The sequence below is a fragment of the Cyprinus carpio genome, chromosome A22 (genome assembly GCF_018340385.1).
Source record: "Cyprinus carpio isolate SPL01 chromosome A22, ASM1834038v1, whole genome shotgun sequence".
NCBI lineage: Eukaryota > Metazoa > Chordata > Actinopteri > Cypriniformes > Cyprinidae > Cyprinus > Cyprinus carpio.
Genome location: NC_056593.1, coordinates 8,127,055 through 8,150,040, shown reverse-complemented (window position 1 = coordinate 8,150,040; position 22,986 = coordinate 8,127,055). Strand labels below are relative to the sequence as shown.

The 22,986-nt window shown below is 36.0% G+C and overlaps 3 protein-coding genes across 6 annotated transcripts in view; all 3 read left to right on the top strand.

Moving 5' to 3' along the window:
- LOC109047788 (dual specificity protein phosphatase CDC14AB-like) overlaps positions 1 to 20,220 on the top strand; it is a 39,268-nt gene extending 19,048 nt beyond the window's left edge. Inside the window, exons 6-15 of one of the 3 annotated variants that reach the window (XR_006153266.1) lie at positions 4,172 to 4,238; positions 11,707 to 11,769; positions 12,022 to 12,109; positions 13,058 to 13,288; positions 13,671 to 13,809; positions 14,460 to 14,613; positions 15,103 to 15,203; positions 18,196 to 18,330; positions 18,517 to 18,738; positions 19,876 to 20,009. Coding sequence is in view for 2 of the 3 variants with exons in the window: in XM_042712423.1 (XP_042568357.1) it covers positions 4,172 to 4,238; positions 11,707 to 11,769; positions 12,022 to 12,109; positions 13,058 to 13,288; positions 13,671 to 13,809; positions 14,460 to 14,613; positions 15,103 to 15,203; positions 18,196 to 18,330; positions 19,876 to 20,203 (1,306 nt within the window). In the remaining variant the exon portion in view is untranslated. Of the gene's footprint in view, positions 1 to 4,171; positions 4,239 to 11,706; positions 11,770 to 12,021; positions 12,110 to 13,057; positions 13,289 to 13,670; positions 13,810 to 14,459; positions 14,614 to 15,102; positions 15,204 to 18,195; positions 18,331 to 18,516; positions 18,739 to 19,875 lie in introns of all 3 variants that reach the window. The other 2 variants (XM_042712424.1, XM_042712423.1) reach the window with 2 other exon arrangements.
- Positions 1 to 22,986, top strand: part of LOC109047541 (protein phosphatase 1 regulatory subunit 29-like) — a 905,211-nt gene that overhangs the window by 265,846 nt on the left and 616,379 nt on the right. The window lies entirely within an intron of this gene.
- LOC109046565 (beta-1,3-N-acetylglucosaminyltransferase manic fringe) overlaps positions 1 to 22,986 on the top strand; it is a 788,629-nt gene that overhangs the window by 279,026 nt on the left and 486,617 nt on the right. The gene's annotated exons all lie outside the window — the stretch shown is intronic.

Here is a 22,986-nt window from a genome sequence, read left to right as displayed (position 1 = left end):
GTCTAGAGATTTGAGTTTTGGACTGATCGCCAAAAGTTCTAGACCCCACAAGGGACAAAACCAATGTGCCCTTGTGAAAGGCACTTGACCGTTGGTTACTCCATGGGGGACTGTCCTTATAATGCATTGCAAGTCGCCTTGAATGAAAGCATCTATTAAATGACCAATTTATAAATTAAAAATGGACAAAGATGTGCTATTTTTAATGAGGTTTGTCTAACTTCTGGCCTCCACTCCTGGAGGTGAGACATTACATAATCCTCAGGATGTAAGTCTATAATTGGTGCCAGTAAGCCGCTGTGTTTCTACAGCCAAATCGATTGGCTCAACATTTCTCTATGCTGTGGGAAGGAAGATGGATGAGCCTTTGGCTGGTGAGAAAGTCTCCAGCTGTTTCTCCGAACATATCTTGGATCCTGCTGACAGTATATGGTACATATAATTGTGTGAACAAAAGACATTTTTCTGCTAAGCTCTGTTGGAAACTTGCCTTGGTTTTCTTCTCGTTTCCTTTTGTTGTTGTTTTTTAAAAGATGGTTGTGCTTGTTTATTAGTGTTTTTTCTTCATATTTAAATTGGTGGTGGTAAAACCGTGTGGTTAAACATCTAGGCTAGTAACCTAGGGTGACCATACGGGCCATTTTTACCGGACGCATCCTTGCCAGGATTTCTATATATTTCTATATTGCCTAAAATTTCCAGGTTTTGGCTGTTTGCACTTTGCAGGTCAATCATTGTATGACATTCATGAGAGCTGTAGAGAGCAGATGGCTCCTTATGCTTTTGAATCGCTCTTGCGATACTTTGGTGTTATTCATTGATCAGTGCGCAGCAACGCTTCCAAGTGGAATGAATGAACAAACACATGCGCGTATTTGCATCACTTTGATCGTTCTCTGTAGTAGGGTTGGGCGATGTCTACAAATTTGGTGAGAGAGATTCATTATATATAGATTCATTATATATAGGTCAGTCAATAGAACTCAGTATAATCAGTGATGATGTCTACACTGGATGCGGCGCAGCGCCGCGTGACACCACAAATCCCTGACAGTAAACTGCTGCTGCGTTCTATTTATGACGTGCTGACACAAATTTCAAATGATTTTCAACGGTTGCGTTAGTTGATACGGCGCGTCGCCATACAACTGTCGCGTCCGGTGTAGACATGGTGTAAGGAGAGATGACTGAGGATGATGGCGAATGATTTGCAGATCCTCAGTACCACTGACAAACCTAATCTTGTAAAATGTGTGGTAAGTACTGCCGCTCCATAGTATAAATAGAGTACGTGTGATCGCGAATCTCGAAAGTGATAGTGAAACTAAAAAGCGATCGTGCACTCAAAAGGGGGGAGGATCACCCGGTGCAACATAGTGATGTCTATCAGCCATCGGCCCAACCCTACTCTGTAGATCTCACCTTCTCCGAATCAGAATCAGAAAGAGCTTTATTGGCAAGTATGCTTGCGCATACAAGGAATTTGTTTTAGTGACATAAGCTTCCAGTACACTGAGACAACAACAACAACAACAACACAGACAAAAAAAAAAAAGACAAATATTGCAAAATAAATCGAAAAATAAATAAATTGTATGAACAGTTGTGCTATAGAGGTTAATGGAATAGAATATAGTGGGGGGTTTCAAATCTACAATAAAACTCATTCAGGTTGTTAGCAAGTTTATGATTCGCCTCAGTGCAGGGGGATGGTGTCTTGTAGTTTGTTATGGCTCTCAGCCCTTTCCACACTGAAGTTGAGTCGTTGGAAGTGAACTGATCTTCCAACTTTTTAGAGTAGGTCCTTTTAGCCACTCCTAATCTCTTTGTTCGGTGTGTTCCTGGCCAAAAATCTGTCCCCATTTCTGTAGGCATCCTCTTTGGCAAAATGAAGATGTCTGAGTTTTGATGTAAACCATGGCTTATCATTGTTGAATGTTAAATAAGTCCTGGTAGGAATACATATATCCTCACAGAAACTAATACAGGATGTCTAAGAAACTAATTACGGTCTCTGTGAGTTCGTCCAGATCGGTGGTAGCAGCTTCAAAAACACTCCAATCAGTGAGGTCTAAACAGGCTTTTAAAGCCCACTCTGTTTCATTGGTCCATCTCTTTACAGTCTTTACTACAGGTTTAGCAGATGTAGATTGGTATAAGATGAACCAGGCAGTGATCAGACAGCCCCAAAGCTGCTTGTGGAACAGAGTGATATGCATCCTTTATTGTGGTGTAACAGTGATCTAGTATGTCACTGTCTCTGGTGGGACATGCAACATGCTGTCTGTATTTTGACAGTTCACGGGAATGATTGGCTTTTTTAAAGTCCCCAAGAATGATTAAAACAGAGTCCAGGTGTTTTTGTTCTGTCTCTGTGATTTGATCAGCGAGTTTCTGTAAAGCCAGGCTCACGTGCGTATGTGGAGGGATGTAAACACTCACAAGAATGAACGAGTGAAACTCCCGCGGCAAATAGAACGGCTTGTAGTTGACAAAAAGCACTTCTAGATCTGAACAGCACATCTTCTTTAACACGGTTACATCTGTACAGCACCGTTCATTGATGTAAAAGCATGTCCCGCTGCTGCGTGATTTCCCCGTTGATTCTGCGTCGTGATCTGCTCTAAACAGCAGAAAGCCGGGCAGATGGAGCGCGCTGTCTGAAATGGCGTCATTCAGCCAGGTTTTCGTGAAACACAGAGCAACAGAGTGTGAGAAATCTTTATTTGTCTGGGAGAGCAGAAGGAGTTCATCCATTTTGTTTGGTAGAGAGCGGAGATTTGCCAGACGGATGCTAGGCAATGGCGTTCAAAATCCGCGCTTTCTGAGTCTGACCAGCGCACCGGTTAGCTTCCCCCATCTGCGCGTCCTGAAGCGTTTGATCAGCGCCGCTGCTCCGCCGACAACAACGTTCAGTAAAACATCCGAATAATTGAAATCCGGTAAAATATTTTGTGTTCTGCCGAATGTTCAGCAGTTCATCCCTGGTGAAACTGATCATTTTTGATAAACAAAAAACAGGAAAAACGAACAAAAACAGTGCAAACACTGGAGAGCCAAGCACTGAAGCAGGGGTGTGCAGCGCCATCGAGAGCTAAAAATCTCACGCGCCACGATTGGCCGATTATATACAATACCTGCATGTTATTGTTCAAACTACTTTAGATGTTTTAGGCAATATAAAAATCCTGGCCAGGACATGTCCTATATGAAGAGCACATATGGCCACCCTATAATAACCAAAAGTTGCAAGTTCAAATCAATCACGTTTTTTTTTTTCATCACGAACTTAAAATGGAAACATCGCTTTAAAAAAATTATTCTTTGCACCTAAAATAAAATCAACCTACTTATGGTAGACAAAATATTTTGTTACCTTGAAGCAGTGGACCAATACACAAGACCCCTGGAAGTTAAGGGTTTGCATATGTGAGTATGTGTTTGTGTGGGTCAATGGAGCCTGACACTTTCCATTGAGGCACACTGGGAGACTAATGAAAGGATCACAGCAGAACACTGACCCACTTTTAATGCAACCTAGCCTGCATCATAAACAATAAATTAAGCGCATACATAATGCAAAACTCAAATTAAAGTGGGCACAAAGGACCTGTTCCTTGACATGCATTGGGATGGTGTATTGGCCCCTTTTAGTTTCTGAGGCATTAGGCATTTCATTACAACCCTTGCTTCCCTTGACCCAATAACATAATTTTAGGTGCACAAACAAACCTGAATTGGACTTCCTCATACATGTGATCAAACCAGTCTTGTCCATGACATTAATTTCACCTCGACTTTGTAGATGTAACCCACCGTGCTACAGGCTGCCCACGTGTACACACTCCACAGCAAGGTTTTCTTTCTTTAAAAACACATGACAAAAGCCAACACAGTCTCGCCTGTAGCTTTACTTTCATTCCCACATCCAAACACAAAGGCCCTGACCCAGTTACTTGTATTCATGGGCAGGTAATGGTTTACTCCGGATAAAAGCAGACCACCTGAGAGCCACAGTTTGATATCAGTGCCTGTGTTCCCCTTCTTTGCTCATGACATGATTTGATGTTCTTGTTTATATTCCTGTGGGTGTTTCTTTTTTGTTATATTGTATTTTGTGTGAATACACCCACGCAATTTTAACATGTTTTCTCTCTCTTTTCTCTTTCAGGGATGCTTCATTTGGGAATTGCACATACAACCTGACAGTTCTCGACTGCTTGCAAGGCATTAGGAAGGTGAGATGTACATTGTAGTACTATACAAATATTTTAACCTCACCATATTATATATCATATTTAATAATGTATTATTTCACAAAATATAAAATAAAATATTTATAATATTTCTAAAATTAAAAAATTTATTAGAAAAAAAAAATATATATATATATTACCATTTTACATTTTTATTATTATCAAGCTAATTTGATACGTTATATTTTCTAATAACTAATGCAAATTCATTAGTCAGGCTACATTAGCAAGAATGATTGGGGTTTAAGTATTTCAGCGCTCAAGTACAGTACAGTTCACACAATCCTGGATTATACCCATAGATACTAATAGACTGCTTAATCCTTCTTGGACGGTCAGCGTGAGACTGGAAACCTGTACATTAGGCAAGGAACATTTGTGTCTACGTTTTGGAAAAAGTGCTTCAGGCAGGTTATGCTGCTGATGGCTTATATAACACAACAGGTGTCTACAGTTTGAGCTGCAGGGGCAATGAATCTCTCTTCAGGCCTCTATTGTACAGTCTTTCTTTGACTGTCTGTTTGCAGGTGTGGGAGTGTGTGAGCTGATGACTTTCTTGATGACAGCTTTTTGTGTCTTTGTTCAAATAGGCAGTCAGTTTTTTGGTGTATCTGCCTCAAATACATTTTGTTTTTTATTCTCAACAGCAAAAGGCTACTTGAAATGAACAAACCAGATCAATATTTGTTTTGAAATCCAATTACAATATGATTTCTTAGGTGGGGAATTTTGCACCGTTTTTTCCTCATTTGGGGGACAATGCCTATATACTACCAATCAAAAGTTTGAGGTCAGTAAGGTTTTAAAAAGAAATTAGTACTTTTTTTTTCAGCAAAGATGCATTAAGTTTAGCAAAAATGGCAGTGAAGAACATTTTTAAAAACTTTCTATTTCAAATTCTTTCTTTTGGAATCTTTGAAAACTTTGTAACCACAAACTGTTTTCAGTTTGATAATGGTAATAAATGTTTCTTGAGCATCAAATCAGCATATTAAAATGATTTCTGAAGGATCATGTGTCACTAAAGACTGGAGTAATGATGCTGAAAATTCAGCTTCTATTGCATTTTAAAATATATTCAAATAAAAAAGTTATTTAAAATTGTAATCATATTTTACAATATTCCTGTTTTTACTGTGTTTTGATCTAATAAATGCAGACTTAATGAGCATAAGAGACTACTTATAAAAATGCTTAAAAATCTCTTACTGACCCCAGATTTTAAATAGTAGAGTATAACATAATGCAAAATGTGCAAAATTGTCTGGAGCTGTTTGAATACTCACTTTTTTTTATATTTTCAGTTAAGATATTTTAAAAACATCCCATAATCTATATAATCAGTCTTCATTGCAGTTTGGAAAGAATGTCACTCCAGACTCTTTCTAGGCTCTGTCAAAAAAAACATTGCTGTGTAATAAGGTGTTTCTATTCAGTTCTTTGCACAAAGTTGTCAAACTAGCTGGCAGGTAAATAGTGTTCACGTGAGTTTGTCAGTTGCGTCTGTTTTGCAAGTAACTCAAAACATCAGCCAAACAAATCTGCAGGTATAGATGTGTCTTCAGCTTGAAGCTTGACTTGTTAAACTTGTTAAAGACTTGTTAATGATTTAAGCAGTAGTGTATTTTTCTGTCTTTAAAACATTCTTCATCCTTTTAAAACGTTACATTTTCAAGACCTTTGGACATGTCATCCTGTGCTTTGCTGTTAAGATGGTAGTTGTAGACGTATGTGACAGTTTTATCAGTGCCTCTCTTCTGGCTCTAATTAACAGCTTGTTTTAACAGCTCCTTAATTGCATGAGTCACACACAGCATCTGTGAGTGAGATAAACACTGAATCCTGTTAATGATCAAATCACCACTGCTGCCTCTCTCCAAGCTGCCAAAGAGGAGGAAATGCCCTGTTTGCCAACATGAGAGCAGTTCTTTTGTTTTTGGGTTTAGCTTATGGTTAAACATCTGGACTGGTAACCAAAATGTTGAAGGTTCAACATCTTTTACAGTTATCATGAAATCCAAATTTACCACAATTTTGACGGGAGAAAAGTGTAGCTAAATCTCAGTTTTTCTTGTCGTTGTGACTTTACATTTACTTTGTAATTCACAATTTGACTTTTTCCATTGCGAATTTGTTTCTTGTAATAACGATTTTAGTTAAAAAAAATTCAGTCACATTGAGTTATGAAGTTGCAAATTGTGAGAAACAGTGTTGTAAGAAATAAAGTTGTAATTACAAGAAATAATTGACTTTCTCATAAATGCAAATGTTTTTCTTAATTGTGACAAAATACAATCACAATAATGAAGAAAACATTGCAAATTATTATCACAAATATGAGAGAAACACAATTACGAGTCACAATTACGAGAACCAGGTATGCACTTATGAGGACTTCTCACAATGTTACATCTGACTTTGTTTCTGACAATTTGGAACTTTTTACTAAAAATTGCAGCTTCTAAATATTCTATTCTAAATTATAACTCACAGTTGTGACTTGCAATATCAACATTTTTGGAAAATTCTCATGTTTTTGTGACATGAAGCTGCAATTATGCGTAAAAAGTTGCAAATTGTCAGAAACAAAGTCAGATGTCACACTGTAAGAGGTCCTCATAAGTGGATACTTGTGTGTTTCTCATATTTGTGATCTCACTAGCACAAGTTTTGATTATGAAGTCACATTTTGAGATATGGAGTCGCAGTTATGAGGAAAATGTTGCGAATTGTCCGAAACAATATAGCAGTGAGGAAAAAGTTAGGACAAACAATTATAACTTTTCTTGCAAACAAAAAATCAAAAAAAAAAAAAAAAAAAAAATGCAATATTTAGGTAGTCAATTTGTCCAAGATACAAAGTCGCAACTTAGATGTCAAATTGTGAGAAATAGTCGCAATTTCAAGTAACAATTCTTTTTCTCATAATTGCAAACTTGTTTCTCGTAAATGTGACTGTCTCACAATATTGCAGTTTTTGAAATTAAGTCGTAATTGAGGAAAATGTTTCAAATTGTCAGAAACCCTAACCCTAACATTTAAAAGTACTTTTAAAAATAATAAATTATACATTTTTAAAAATGTCTCTTGTTTTAAAAATTCTTGATTTATATATATATATATATATATATATATATATATATATATATATATATATATATATATATATATATATATATATATATATATATATATTAAATATTCATAATTTGGGACAAATGGACAAGTGGTACCGCAGCCAAAACACATGGTGCCACCAAAAAATACAATACAATTTTGGTTGGACCTTATTGATACTTTATCAGGCCGCAAGCACAAGCAGTTGTGAAGTGTCACATTGGGAGAAAAATTTGGAATTATGAATAACAATTTGAACTTTTCTTGCAATAGTGACTCTCACAATATTGCAATTTTTGGATAGACACATTGTAGGAGATGAAATCGCAGTTGTGAGGAGCAAGTTGCAAACTGTCAGAAACAATGTAGCAATTGTGAGATGTTGCACTGTGAGAGAGTCAGTTACGAGAAACATTAACTTTTTCTCATAATTGTGACTTAATATCTCATGTATTAAACTGTATGTGTAATATGTAATTACTCCCTCTAAAACATGCAAGTAGCTATTTGGACATTGTTTAGGCTACTTTTTTGAAAGCCAACCTTTGTGATAAAGCGACTTCTAATAAGCTACTACAGCGACAATCCTCCCTGGAGCATCCCGAGGTTAAGTGTCTCAATTAATGACACTGTGAAGATCGCTAGATTACCAGCCTGGATCTTTAACCACTAGGCTCCACCATTACCACTGCAAGGGTAAAATGAGGAGACTGGAGATTTAGGCCATGTTGGTAGTAATTAAGTGCAGCTCATCCACACTGTCCATTGACGCTGCAGAAGAGGATTGCTGCTGTAAGCTCTTTGTCCAGTCAGCAGTGGAGGGGACTCATTTGATTTAAACCTGACCAGGAACAGTTACATAACCACAGCCTGAGAGCGAGACGGCTCACTGTATCAGATGCACACACATCTGTCGCTTCACCCAGGTGGAGTAAACAGACACGGCTGCCTGTTGTACATCTGCACGTGTGGACTTCAGTGTGAATTGTTTGTAAAAAATAAAGTTGTACAGTTTCATACCTTAACACGCTTAGCTGATTGGTCCATTAGCGTGATGTAACTTTGCCGGCTTGTGATAATCACTCACCTGCTGTGTCCTCTATCAGCCATGATTAGGTTTTGACTGTCTGGTGCAACCCTGCAGCTCAGGACAGCATGTTTCACGGTTGGATGGTTGCAGCGACAGTCTCTCAGTTGTTTGTTTCCATACTGCTCCTGATAGTTGCACAAAATAAACATACAGTGCATTCCAAACAGGATATATTGCCCTCCGAAGGGCACTTCGAAGTGAAAACAATCATGGATGCCATATTGAAGGGTCGTTCCAAACCGAAGTGCTTAAAACTGGTCACTTCAAAGGGCCCTTCGGAATGAAGGATTTCGAAGGGTACAACTGATGGACACTTCAGGCTCCCGTGATCCTTTGCGCAGATTCTTTGAATGATGACGGCGCCTCCGTGTGGGTACGGGATGATGACGCAGAAGGGCACTTCAAGAAACAGTTGTTTGGTCCCCTACACACTTAAACACTTTGAAGCTCTCACTCTGGAGGGTAAACCCTTTGAAGGGATTAGGGCATAGGGATGAACAGTCTCTCCTTATGATTGCAGTCATCTTGAGGTCATGTGACTAGATGAACCCCATTCTTCAAATGTGCTAACCCATATGGTCAATCTGAGATTTTATATAGCCTACATATATATATATATATATATATATATATATATATATATATATATATATATATATATATATATACATATATATACACACTATATATATATTTTATTAGGTACACCTGTTCAATAGCTTGGTAACACAAATTGCAAATCAGCCAATCACATGACAGCAACTTAATGCATTTAGGCATCTAGATGTGGTGAAGATGACTTGCTGAAGTTCAAACCGAGCATCAGAATGGGGAAGAAAGGGGATTTTAGTGACTTTGAACGTGGAATGGTTATTGGAGCCAGACGGGCTGGTCTGAGTATTTCAAATCTCAACAATTTCAGCAAATCCAGGTTCATTCTCAGCGTGGATTTGTGCAGCTTGTCAGTTAACTACGGCTCTGTGTAGTAACAGCTGCTCTGTGAAATCACGCACCTGATGGAATTTACCGCTGATTAAAGAACCGGCTTTACTGACGAGATGCACATTAATTATAGGCCGATATTTAACATGCACCCCTGATAGAAAGGCAACAATAACTCAAATAACCACTCGTTACAACCAAGGTATGTAGAATACCATCTATGAACACACAACACATTGAACCCTGAAGCAGATGGGCTACAGCAGCAGAAGAGCACAGCGGGTGCCGCTCCTGTCAGCTAAGAACAGGAAACCGAGGCCACAGTTCGCACAGACTCACCAAAATTGGACAATAGAAGATTAGAAAAACGTTGCCTGGTCTGATGATTCTCGATTTCTGCTGCCACATTCAGATGGTAGGGTCAGAATTTGGCATAAAGAACATGAAAGCATGGATCCATCCAGATCTCAATCCTATAGACCAGCTTTGGGATGTGGTTGAACGGGAGATTCACATCATGGATGTGCATCCCACAAATCTGCAGCAAATGCGTGATGCTATCATGTCAATATTGACCAAAATGTCTGAGTAATGTTTCCAACACCTTGTTGAATATATGCCACGAAGATTTAAGACAGTTCTGAAGGCAAAAGGGTGTCCAACCTGGTACTAGCAAGGTGTACCTACTATAGTGGAAAGTGAGTGTATGTATATGTATGTGTGTGTATATGTATGTGTGTGTATATATGTGTGTGTGTGTGTGTGTATGTGTGTGTGTGTGTGTGTTTGTATATGTGTGTGTATGTAAATAATGTAAAATTTTTTGTAAATATTTGCCAAAAACAAAAATGCATTATATATAAAAGAAAATATTTTATTATTATTATTATTATTATTTACAAATTTTTCTAAACTTTTTTTTCCTCACAGAAAAAGAATAGTGAAGAAAAAAGTTACAAAATACATAATATAATAATATACAAATACATATTATGTAATATTATGATGATAATAATAATACACTTTATATGCATTTTATTTTATTATGTGTATATATAAATATATTTTTTAAAAAGTGAAGAGAAAAATATATTTGAAAAAAAAAATTACTATTAATTTTTTATTATTATATTTAATATATTATTTAAAAGTACTTTTAAAAATAATTAATTATACATTTTTAAAAATGTCTCTTGTTTTAAAAATTCTTGATTTTATATATATATATATATATATATATATATATATATATATATATATATATATATATATATATATATATATATATATATATATATATATATATATATATATTATATTAAATACATATTAAATATTGGGACAAATGGACAAGTGGTACCGCAGCCAAAACACATGGTGCCACCAAAAAATACAATACAATTTTGGTTGGACCTTATTGATACTTTATCAGGCCTATTGAAATCCAGAGATGTACTTGTTATCTTGCTAATATTGTTTTGTAACATTGTATTGTAACCCCCAGTTGCTGTTGTTTTTGTTGTTGTTTTTTTATGTACATGGGCAGATCTCGGGCTCTGCTGTAAAAAGTTATAAATCAAAACTGTTTAATAAATAAAGAATAAAAAAAATAAAAAATTGGACAAGTGGTCCATCCAAATGTTGAGCTGTTCGTGCTTGACATGTTTGTCTTTGAACTTGGATCCCTACAATGATGAAAAGCAGCAACTGCACTGAAAGTGAAGAAAACCGTTTATCTCTCCATCTTTTCTCTGAATCTGAACACAGATGAGCTAAACATAACAATTAATAGTTAAGAGACAATTTCAGTCAGTTTTTACAGAATTGTTACTGCCTTTTGCATAGCAAAAAAAGGTATAAGTAACAGAGAACCTTTGCTTTTGCATGATGCTGCATCCACTGCGATTATACAGCAGTATAAAGTCTGATATTACTGCCATATTAGTTATTAACAAAGTGAGTTGAGTCAGCAAAACAAAAATATCACTTTGTACACTTTTAACCAGTTTTGTCAGAGGCAGTCGTGTCTGTGAGAAGCAGAAACCAGACACTCCATTAGACGAGGCCCTCATCGCTCTCTGCCACGGCTTATCGACTCATGCGCCTTTTTCCTTAATCGACTTCCCCCGCAGCTCTTCACTGAGCACCAGACGGACCACTTCAGCCCCATTACACTGACTAATTGGTTAAACAATCAGCCGGATAAAGGATTTCTTTTGTGACTTTCAGGTGAAATCCACTGTATGAATGCACATGTTTGAAGTCAGCATGTGACTAATGTTTCTAAACTCTGTTTTTCAGGCCCTTCAGCACGGATTCCTGAACTTTGAGACGTTCGACGTAAACGAGTATGAACATTACGAGGTAATGATGCCCCCTTGTTATGAAATGCTCATTAGGCAAACCAGCATGTGATGTATTACCCAGAATTCTGTTCATTGCTCCTCAAGCCTGTTACATAATCATGTTTATTTCACCAGGAACCAAAGACATTTTAACCGAATGATAATCTCGGCTTGTTCAGTTTGATTTAAATCGCATTATAAAACATACTCCATCACCTTTCCATCCCTTTTTAACATTTTCTCTCTCTAATGTTCTTTTTTTGCCCTTCAGCGGGTGGAGAACGGAGATCTGAACTGGATCATGCCAGACAAGCTTCTCGCTTTCAGTGGGCCGCATCCGAAAAGTAAAATAGAGAACGGTAAGGCTGCTTGCCATCTTTTAGCCGAATGTATTTATTTAAGCACGTTTCTCTGACGTGATGTTTGTTGTAATTCACTTATGTGACAGTAGAGGGCACCCTTATTATAATAAACACTGATGTCCAAGATTCACACACATAGAAGAGTGCAACATTAGATATTAGATGTTACATATAATGATAAAAGTAGCAGAGCAAATGGTTCAGTTAGGGTTCATAGGGATTTAAGTCCTTCATCCGAAATATAAAACTTTTTTTAAGTCTTTTTTTTTTTTTCATTGCATGTGTATGGATGTACTACTTTTTTGTTACAGGTTAATGGGAAGTTTATTGTGTATATATATATTTTTTGGATAATTATTTTCCATATTATTATGTCTAAATAATGGAATTATATTATGTATTTAATATTTATAAATTTCAAATAAATATAGAATTGTTTTTCATATTATGTTTAAATATAGGAAATATTTTAAATGACTTTATATAAATTTATATCTTAACATTTTAAATAATTAAAAATATGTAATTTTAAATTAATATACATTTAATAAACATACATTTATTAAATTATTATTTCCCATAATATTATATCTAAATATAGGAAATATATATTAAATAAATAATAATTGAAGATTTTTTTTTTTAATCTTTCTCTTCTCTTGCATGGCAGGTTAATTGGGTGATTTGTTATATATTCACTAAATAAATGTTTATGTTTATTTATTATAACTTAATATTTATTGATTGCAGTTTTATAGAAAAAAATAAAAAAAAAAAAAAAAAATATATATATATATATATATATATAATATATATATATATATTATATATATATATATACATATATATATAGATATATATATATATATATATATATATACATATACATACATACACAATTGTATTCTTGTTATTTTATGTTGTTCTTGTTCTCTTGTGTGGCAGGTTACCCTCTACATGCCCCCGAGGCTTATTTCCCATATTTCCGGAAGCACAACGTCACCACCATAGTACGCCTCAACAAGAAGATCTACGAAGCCAAGCGCTTCACTGATGCCGGTTTCGACCATTACGACCTGTTCTTCGTGGACGGCAGCACGCCCAGCGACGTCATCACCCGCCGCTTCCTGCACATCTGCGAGAGCACGGATGGAGCGGTGGCCGTACACTGCAAGGGTGAGACGCCACTTAAATCAAAGACATGGAAATACAGCCACACAAATGACAGCGTCGCCTCATTGACATACTTATTTTGTGCAAAAGAGGATAATTGTTGTCAAAATGGCTTTGTTTTTATGTAACATTAAACATTAAAATGCCCTATTATTGAGGTCAGACTCAAAGATGAAGGGTTTTTTGTAGTTTATGCTTTCACAGGAACTGAAAGCGAACCAAAACGTTCATTAATGTTATGGTAATGTGGCCTTACGATACCTAGGAATTACATGAATGAGCCCCCAAAAATTAGTTTTTATGTGCAGTTAGTTTTAATAGATAATTTTTATATAAATAATACATGTATTTTAAACACCTAAGACCTTTTTCCAACCTATTCCAGCGGGTTTGGGCCGGACGGGGACTCTGATTGGCTGCTACCTGATGAAGCACTACCGCTTCACGGCTGCTGACGCCATCGCTTGGATCCGCATTTGCAGACCCGGCTCTGTTATTGGACCCCAGCAGCATTACCTAGAAGAGTAAGTCCCAACATTTACCCACAATGCACCACTTTTGGGCTCTTTACACCTTCCTGAGGCTTTTTTCCTCTTTTTATTGGTCATTACATTTACATAATGTCGACGAGTGCTCTAACTTTGGCTCAGAGTTGTGTATTTTCGAAAGTGTTTTTCAAGAGCGCACTCCTTCGCTAAGCAGATCAGGAAGGTCAGCAGATGTTCCAGATCTGGCTGAATCATCCAACTCTGGCTTGGGAGTCTGATTCAGTGTTCGTATATCAGTAAGGCCTTTCGTGCACCATATAACTCGACCATGGTTCACTTCTGTCATGTCTGATTTAAAACAGAGCACTGGTCATGTGAAGGCCAGTTGAAGCTAATCTCTCAAGTGTTTTGTTGGGCTGACACAATGCTGCGGCCGTAGCATGAGAGAATGCCCACTGTGGGACAGATGAACGTTATCTTCAGGCATATTTTCCTCCTTAGGCCATTGTGAGACGTGTGAGATTCCATTCCTGCGTGCCGGACACAAAGTATCCCTTATCTGGCATTGGCATTGAATGAATGGTTTGGTCTGAGACCAGATTTCTTTCCATACGGCTGAATTATTTGTGCAAAACAAGATATGCAAAGGAAATTGATGGGGAACTGTACTCTTTGTACCTGTACAGGAAGCAAGCGAGTCTCTGGGTGCATGGAGATATTCTCCGCTCCAAGCAGCGGCAGTATGAGGACAGATCCGTGCCTCACCTCATCTCTAGTATGGACAACCTCTCCATCAACACCTCCATCTTTAAATCACACAGCTTGGACCGTATGGAGGAGGTGAGGCCATTTTTATTTAAATTAGGAATGCACAATATAACAGTACCATATCAATTTTTAGAATATAAAAAGAAAGAAAAAGAAAAAGAAATTATTTATCACCTTAGCAATACTGGCCAAAATTGTAATATCAGTATTTTAGTCAGTATCAGTATTAATATCAGTATTTTACCACTTTAAATCAATGTTTTAATTGTTATACACTGAGGGAAAAATATACATAAATATAATAAAATATATTTATGTAAAATAAAATAAAATAAAATATACAAAGTATACATAACAATATAAAATAAATGTGTATATAATTATGAAACATTTATTTAAATAATCAAAAAAAAGCTTATTTTAACAGATATATTGTGCATGCAATACTGTAAATCAGATTTTAGACCTTTGTAATAATTATTAAAAGTTAATTAAACTCAATTCATATCTTAATGGAATTATGTCAGACGTTTAAGTTACATGTTCTCTGACTCTCAACAGAACGATTATGTGGAGAACGATCTCGGTATGACACAAGGAGACAAATTGCGTGCCTTAAAGGGTCGACGGCAACCGAGGTCTGTGACCACTGGAGCCATAAGGTAAGACGCCATTCCTTTGGTCTTCTGCAGGAAAATCAAATCGTTAATAGGTTTAACTATAGCACAACCTGTAACCTGCCCCCTGTGGCCACACTGAGAATGCAACTCTACTTGTTGCATTACAAATTGCATTAAGAGGCATTTTGTGATGCAGTATTCTATTCTGGGCTTGAATCTCAACCTGAACATAAAAAGCAAAGCTAACCTTAAGACCAATATCACATCTTCTATTCAGGTCTCCATGATGAGCCACATTACATAAATGCAACTCGTTCTTTCCGTTCATGAATGAAGCCTTTTATCACAACTCTTTCAACTTCCATTAGCATTTAGCTAAGTGAAGAGCTAAATGATGCCAGGCCACGGTTAGTGTTTCCAGTCCACTCTTAAATGCAAGACACAGAGCTGAAATGAATACAAAAGAACAGAGTGCTGATGTACCAGGCGCAGAGCTGGTTGGCATAGTAACATGGTGTCTTGGAGAGATGCTGACCCTCAAGAAACAGTCTGCTTTCTGCTTTTATATCGCTGATTTTGAGAGTCCTGAGTTTGAAATGGAACACAAGCATACTGCTAGTTGCATACTATATAGAGTATAATGTATGCTGTGTACTGGTTTTGTGAAAATAGTATGCAAAACATTTTAAAACGTGACCGTACTACTTTAAGTGTGGCTGGGTTAGTAGTATATAGGATATAGTATTCCACACTGTGTGCTCTGCTTGTATACTGCACAGTTTAGAAAATGTAGTAGATAATCTGGGTATCGATTGCATACTAAATATGTACAAAGTGTGCACATTATGCATGCTACATACTAAATTCTTTCAAAACTAGTAAGTAGTACGCATCATTTTGTGATTTATTAGGGTCTAGGTCTGCATCTCAGCCTCTCAGGTAACTTTTTCTTCCAAGTTTCAGTCTGTTCTGTTTAAAGGCCATAACAGAGGTCATTTACAAACAGAAGTCTTAATGGTAAAGTAGCACAACCACCTGGAAAAATGGTTATGTGGCCTGGTTTTGGTGTGTGAAATCTTATCTAACTTTCATAAATGAACTTTGAAAAAAAAAAATGCTTTGCGTAAGCTGTTGGCTCACTACACTAGCTGTTTTACCTCAGACCTCTCCAAGTGTACAAAAATAGCCCAAGGAACAAACACAACCTACTTGCGCTTACCGTTTTACGTACTTCAGCCCCTCAAAGACAAATTATACCCCGAAGTATCTTCAGTTTCAACCCCTCCTTGCACAGGGACCGAAAATGCTAATAAAACAAGACCTTCAAGTACCGCTTGATGAGAACAGGACGCCGCGTCCTCGTGTACATGATGATGTCCTCAATAATTTGAACAGGCCTTGTTTTAGCACGTTTAACCAGATGTAAATTAAACACCCCCTCTTGAGCAAATGCGCAGTCCTTAATTATTTCCCATGAAGAGCGGCGAGTTAAAGAGGCCTCTCGGACATAACTGGCCCTCCTTGTCTTCCTGTTGCAGATTGCAGATTGCAGATCCTTCTCACAATTCTCACGATCCTATAAAACATTGTATATAATTATATTTAAAAAAATCTAATTGAATTAAAAAAATCTAAATAAATAGAAAATAATTTGTAAAAAATTATATATATATTTAACAAACCCCTTACCTAAAGTTTTATAATACATACTTTATAACAAAAAATAAAAAAGACCATTTTTTTTTTACATATTTATATTTACCTGTGACTCTACATAAGACAATCTGTTTGAAAAATAGTATATAATATATATAATGTAAATGTGTTATATATTTATATATATCTATATATATTCTTGTTGATTTGATATTAATTAATGAATCAGATCTTTTGCATCACTTCTTTTTACATTTTGTCAGTTATTTCATTGAGATTAAACTGAGTCAAAGAGGAGTTTTTGGAGTGGGTGAAAAAGAAGAAACTGTGTGGGAGATTGTGATTAGCGTTAGGGAGGGCAGCTAATAGAGAAAAGAGCACTGAAGAATGAAGACCTGAAGAAAAGGAACTTACATTTGAAGGAGATTTGAATATTCCTGTATAAACAAAAAACATTCTATATATATGGAGCATTTGCGCTGATTACTAGGCCACAGCGCCGACTGGCTAAGTTCTAGGAATTTTGGAGCCTTGCCTGTGACTTGACCTGTTTCTTTTTCCTGCTTTCTTTTTCCACAAACAAAGCACTCTGTAAAACATAATGCTCTGGTTCCCTTGTTGTACACTCAAATAGAAGTGAGTTTCCGATATTTACACAAATTTCTCCAAAACAATTCAGTTCCCAGATAATGTGTTTTGGGAAGAACATGGTCTTGGGAGCTTTGGTTATTATGAATAGACAGTCTGGCACTTTTCATCAAGGGCTGTGGTTGGGGCTTGATCTTTATTTATTTATTTTTTATCAAATTATATCTTTGTAGTCAGTGAATAGACAGTCTGGCAGATTACAGTATCTTGTTAATTTAGTGCACTTTGAATAAACAAGACCTGCTTTTGCTTTTTTCAAATTCACTAGCTTCCCTTAAATGAAATCTGAAATCTCACTGATATCTAGCTTTCACAAATTTATTAAGGCGAGCAAAACTAGATCTGTGCTTGAGAACTTCAGTGTACTATTGAATTTTTAAATGTAAAGTTGTGTGTAATGTAGCAGTGGATATAGATTAGTAGTTATTTTGGGTAATAACTACATTTTTATGTGTATAAAATGATTTATATTTGTTTAATAATACTAAATATTTTTGTAAATTGTTTGTTTATATTTATCTGTGACCTGTGAATCTGAATTATTTTATTTTTATAATTTGTTTTTAATTGGGGGTGGGGAGGGGGGCTGTATATATGCAAAGGCATGTAATGAAGAAACAGTTGTCAACATTTACAGTTTATTATTACTTTGAATCTGTTTTTGAATTCACTGGATTTTTGTGTTACTTGATTTCAGCTGATTTTGTGTCTGTATTTGTGTGTTTAACAGCAGAGAGAAACCAGAAGCCACTGGCCAGGGCTCCATCTCCCCCCTCAAATCGTCTAAAGTCCCACCATCCTCCCCGGTCTCTGCCTCTGCCAAGCGAATTGGCCGCTCTTCATCTTCATCAACCAACCTCAAGAGGTAAGCCTGACCTCCCTCTAATCAGCTTTCCTCCAATCTTCTCTGCACTTTCTATTTCTTTCTTCCTCCTGCTTATTCTCTCACTCGTCCACCTCTTTCTCTTTGTTGCCTCTTTATTTCCAACTCTTTCTTATAACTTATTCCTTCTTTTTTCTTTCTCTCCCCCTCGGTTTCATGTCCTCCCAGCTCCCTGGTGGCCTTCTTTCCTCTCTGTGATTACCCTATGCTCTGAAACAGAGAGCCGTAAACGCAAGGAACCAAGTTGGTTGCTCCATGCTGTTGGTTTCAAGCGACTTATTCCCTGCTGGTTATATAATCAGATATCCAGAGTCATATCACCTACCTACCACTCTGTGACTCTCTCCAAACCAGCACCTATCAGGGCATAGCCATGTATTTTTGGACCAAGTACATACCCTCTACTTTCTAGTAGTGTTCAAACCATGTTGAAAAGCACTTTTTAACACTCTTGGGACTAGGGCTGCATGATTTAAACCTTAATTTATATATATATATATATATATACAAACAAATGTCCTTTATGTATTTAATTATTTGCTGCTGACCTTCGATGATCCAATTCAACCATACTAATAAGCAAAAATGACTTTAGATAAATATAACCTTTTTTATTTTTTTAATTGCTGAAGAGAGTTTAACTTTCTTCTGCTGTGTCTTATTCTTTATATATTTATATATATTATATATATATATATATACACACAAAAATACCTGCTAATAAACAGCAATATATTCACATTATTTTACATAATAAACATTTTAATATATGAAAAAAAAAATGCATTGGTGAAATAGAGAAATAAAATTTTATATGTAAAATTCTGGTTATCTGGTTTATAACGTTCTCAAAATTAGCACAAAAATGTAATTTGTCCATTTTTTTTATTAAATGTTCCAGATTGTCTTAATTCTTCATTAGTCTGCTTGTATCAGATTGTTCAGAAAACATTCAAAAGTAATGTTCCTGTAGCATTTGCAAAAGGATAAAATGGAACTTTCAATGAATGTTTTCTCTAACGTTTGTATAACCAAGAAAAAAAAGTTTTAAAAACATTAAATTATTTTATATATACCAAATATTTGTTTTGTGTACCCGTGCAGAGTAATATTTGCTCAAACGTTCATATAACCTAGAAGAAACTTTATTAGAATATTACACAATATTATATGATCCAAGGAAATAAAATAAAAAAATACATTTTAATTTAAATTGCAATCAGTGAATCAAACATAAATTTAAAGAGACATGGGTACTTTCCTGAATCAATATTGCATTAAAAACAATATTTACGATTAGAAAGATTGTTAGTACATAATAAGTCGCCCAGCCCTACTCCAGCAGGCTGAGTTTTGATGTCTTAAACAGCAGAAAACACAGTGTATTCCAGAATGCATGCAGTTCCTTGTCCCATCATCAGACAGTTTTCCATGATCTCCGTGTCCTGCAGTTTAGATATGGGTATGAGTGTGTGTCCTCCCCGTCCTCCACCCTTCATGTGTGTTTCCCTCCCTCCCATCCTCCAGCACCAGGTTAGCCAGCTCTCTGGGTAACCTGTACGAACCAAATGGTGAAGCCAACAGCTCTGGGAAACCGCCTTCCCCTTCTTCATTCACTTCCCACCCCGTCCGCATGGGTTACAGCAGCCCGATCGCCACCCACAGTTACCACTATGAGGTCAACAACAATCAGTATAACAGCACCAGCACCCCGAACAGCAATGGGGTAAGCCCGAGCAGCGGGGTAAAAAGCCTGACCTACAACCTCAACAACACCACCCCAAGTGGACCTTCCGCCAATGGAAGGCTAGGGGCCAGTGAACAGGGGCACCACAGAAGCCCCCCGACGGGCTGAGCGGGCTCTCAGCACGATACCTCAGCCGGTCCATTCCTGTAAGTCATCCTCTCTCCTCCCATCAACCCTCCCAAGATACACACACAGCAGCAGCATTTCAGAAAACTGACCGTGGTAACTGTTGGTTTCTGCCAAAATGCCATAGTTACCAAAATAATTTTAAATACATTAAGTGTTTTAATGTATTAAATGTATTTAATGTATTAAATGTATTATAATATTAATGTAATATGTTCACAAAGATGAAGAGTTTGAAAATGACAAGTACATAGAAACATTCGTACTACACATTGAGTGTGAGTAGGGGTGATTGTGTTACTTGTTGTCTTTTATGTGATTTGTGTGATGATGTATGTATTTGTGTGGTTAAGCCAAAGACAAATTTCCACTTGTGGACAATAAAGTGACTAAACTAAACATTTCTAAATTATTTAGAATTTAATGAATTAATGAATTAATAAAAAAAAATATATATTTATGTACATATATTATTATATATAAAAATTAGATATCTCATTTTCTGTCATTTAAAGTTTATCAATTATATATATAATGGAAATGAGATGGTCACACATTTACTGAAATTAAATAAAACTAATACTTATTCACTAAATATATACTGAAAATTATGAAAATTAAAAATGAAGATACATTTTTACTAAAAATGGTTGTAACTATAATATATTTTTTTCAATGAAATGAATGTAATTTTAATTACATGTTTTATAATTTTAAGTTATTATAAGTTTATTTTAATTATTAAATTGTTGTTATTATTATTAAATATTAAATGTTCACTAGTCAGATTTCAGAAATGACACGTTATAGGTTACATATAATAACATATATGGTGCACCGCCCGGCAGTGTTCAGCACACAGGTTTCACGCTCCTCGTCACTCACTATCCCGATTCATCAGTATTATCAAGAGTGCATTAACTGTTAACAAGCACAACTGTTGGTTTTAATAATGCATTAGTAAATGTTGAAATTAACTAAGATTACTAAATGCTGAAGAACTATTGTTCATTCTTAGTTAATGTTAACTAAAGTAGTTAACTAATGAACCTTATTGTAAAGTGTTACCAATATTAATATAAATTCTGTCCAGTTTTGTGTTACTTCCAGTAAAAGTGGGGTTATTTTGTTGGCTTGTGTTTTTTTAAATTCAATATCATTAAAATTGAGTTAAATTTAAAAAGTCTTACAAAATTACTTTATATTATTTAATAAAATTAATAAATAATCATTATAAAGCATGTTTGGTTTCGGTTTTCGGCCAGGTGCATCCAGAATTTTCAGGCATCCCTGTTATATTTCTCAAATCTGGAATCATCTTAAATCTGCTCAAAACAGATTCCTTAAAATACTTTATTATGTTTTATAGTCATAACAATGGTGTGTTGAAGTGGAAACTGTGGTTACCATGGTACATTTTTCTAGGAGAAACCTTTTTTTTTTTTCAAACTCCTTCTACTTCACCCAGATCTAACACAGCATGTTCTGTTACAGTCTGTCGTAAATTTTTGTTCAATTTTCCAACAGATCGTTTACGCTTATCTTGAGCCTGTTGAATTCATCCCACTTTTTACCAAATACACACTAACGTGCACACACTCACTTCTTACAGCCGTCACATCCAATCTGTATAGCGTCTGTCTTAGTCGGTGTTCTCATCAAAGCTCTTACTCAGCATGATCTTAATATTTTACTAATTAACATTGTCAAGTACAGGAGCTAGCCAATCCTATACGGTGGTCAGGCGTGAGACTAATTTTTTTCATTTTGAGTAATCCGTCGCGCTTTAAATGAGGTGCATCCCACACTGATGCTCGAGGAAAAAGAAAAATGAATACTAAATAAACAAATATTAAAAAGGCAGAGCAGGGATTCATACGTAGGCTTTAAAATGTAGCTAATATAGTGGAATATGGTGGCAGGCTGACAGGCTTTAGTCTGGTTTGGCAGTAACATGTCTACTAACAGGGTACTAATGGCAGGTCAGTGCGATTGCTGGTTGATGGAAAGGAAACAGTGAGTCTGTCCTGGCAAAAAAAAATTGTAGTTCTGTACTTCCTGTCATCTTCCACCTTGAAACTTCAAACCTTAGGGTTAGTTAAAGCTATAAGAAAACTCTCACTTTCATAATTGGTTAAACTGTTACCAGATACCAAATGTTTTCTTGAAGTTCGGTTTAATGTTTTGTGTTTGTTGTTCCATCTTCATAAATAAACCGTTATTAATTCCTCAAGTGTTTTCTGTGAATCATTAGAATCTGAGTCCTTGACTCTGCCTGTTTTTATTTTAATATAATTACACTTTTATTAGAGTCTATGATTGAGACATACCTAGATGTCGAACAGGTCTAGAGTATTATGAAACGCTCCAGATTTTTTTTTGACCGATATCATGCAGTGACAAACAATTGTGGTATTGCGTGACCTGGAGGGCGCTTAGGCCGGACAGAAAGGCCATGTGCTTGGGTTTTTTGTGGTCTGTTGTTCTTGGGACCGTCTGCACACCGCTTGGAAGTTGTATTGTTGGAAGGAGTTTGGTAGTTCCCCTTTACAATTTCCTGTTGGTGCTTTTTGTCCATTGTGAGTCAGGGATAGTTTTTTATGCACATGTCACTGTACTTCACTGTTAATCAGTGATTTCACAAAATTTCTAGACTTTCTCTGTTTATGCGATTGATGAATGGCTCATATCATCCCCGTTTGGAGTGTCGTGTGCTGTTTTTTTCAGAACATCACAACGCCTACACATGTAACAGTAGTGACTCG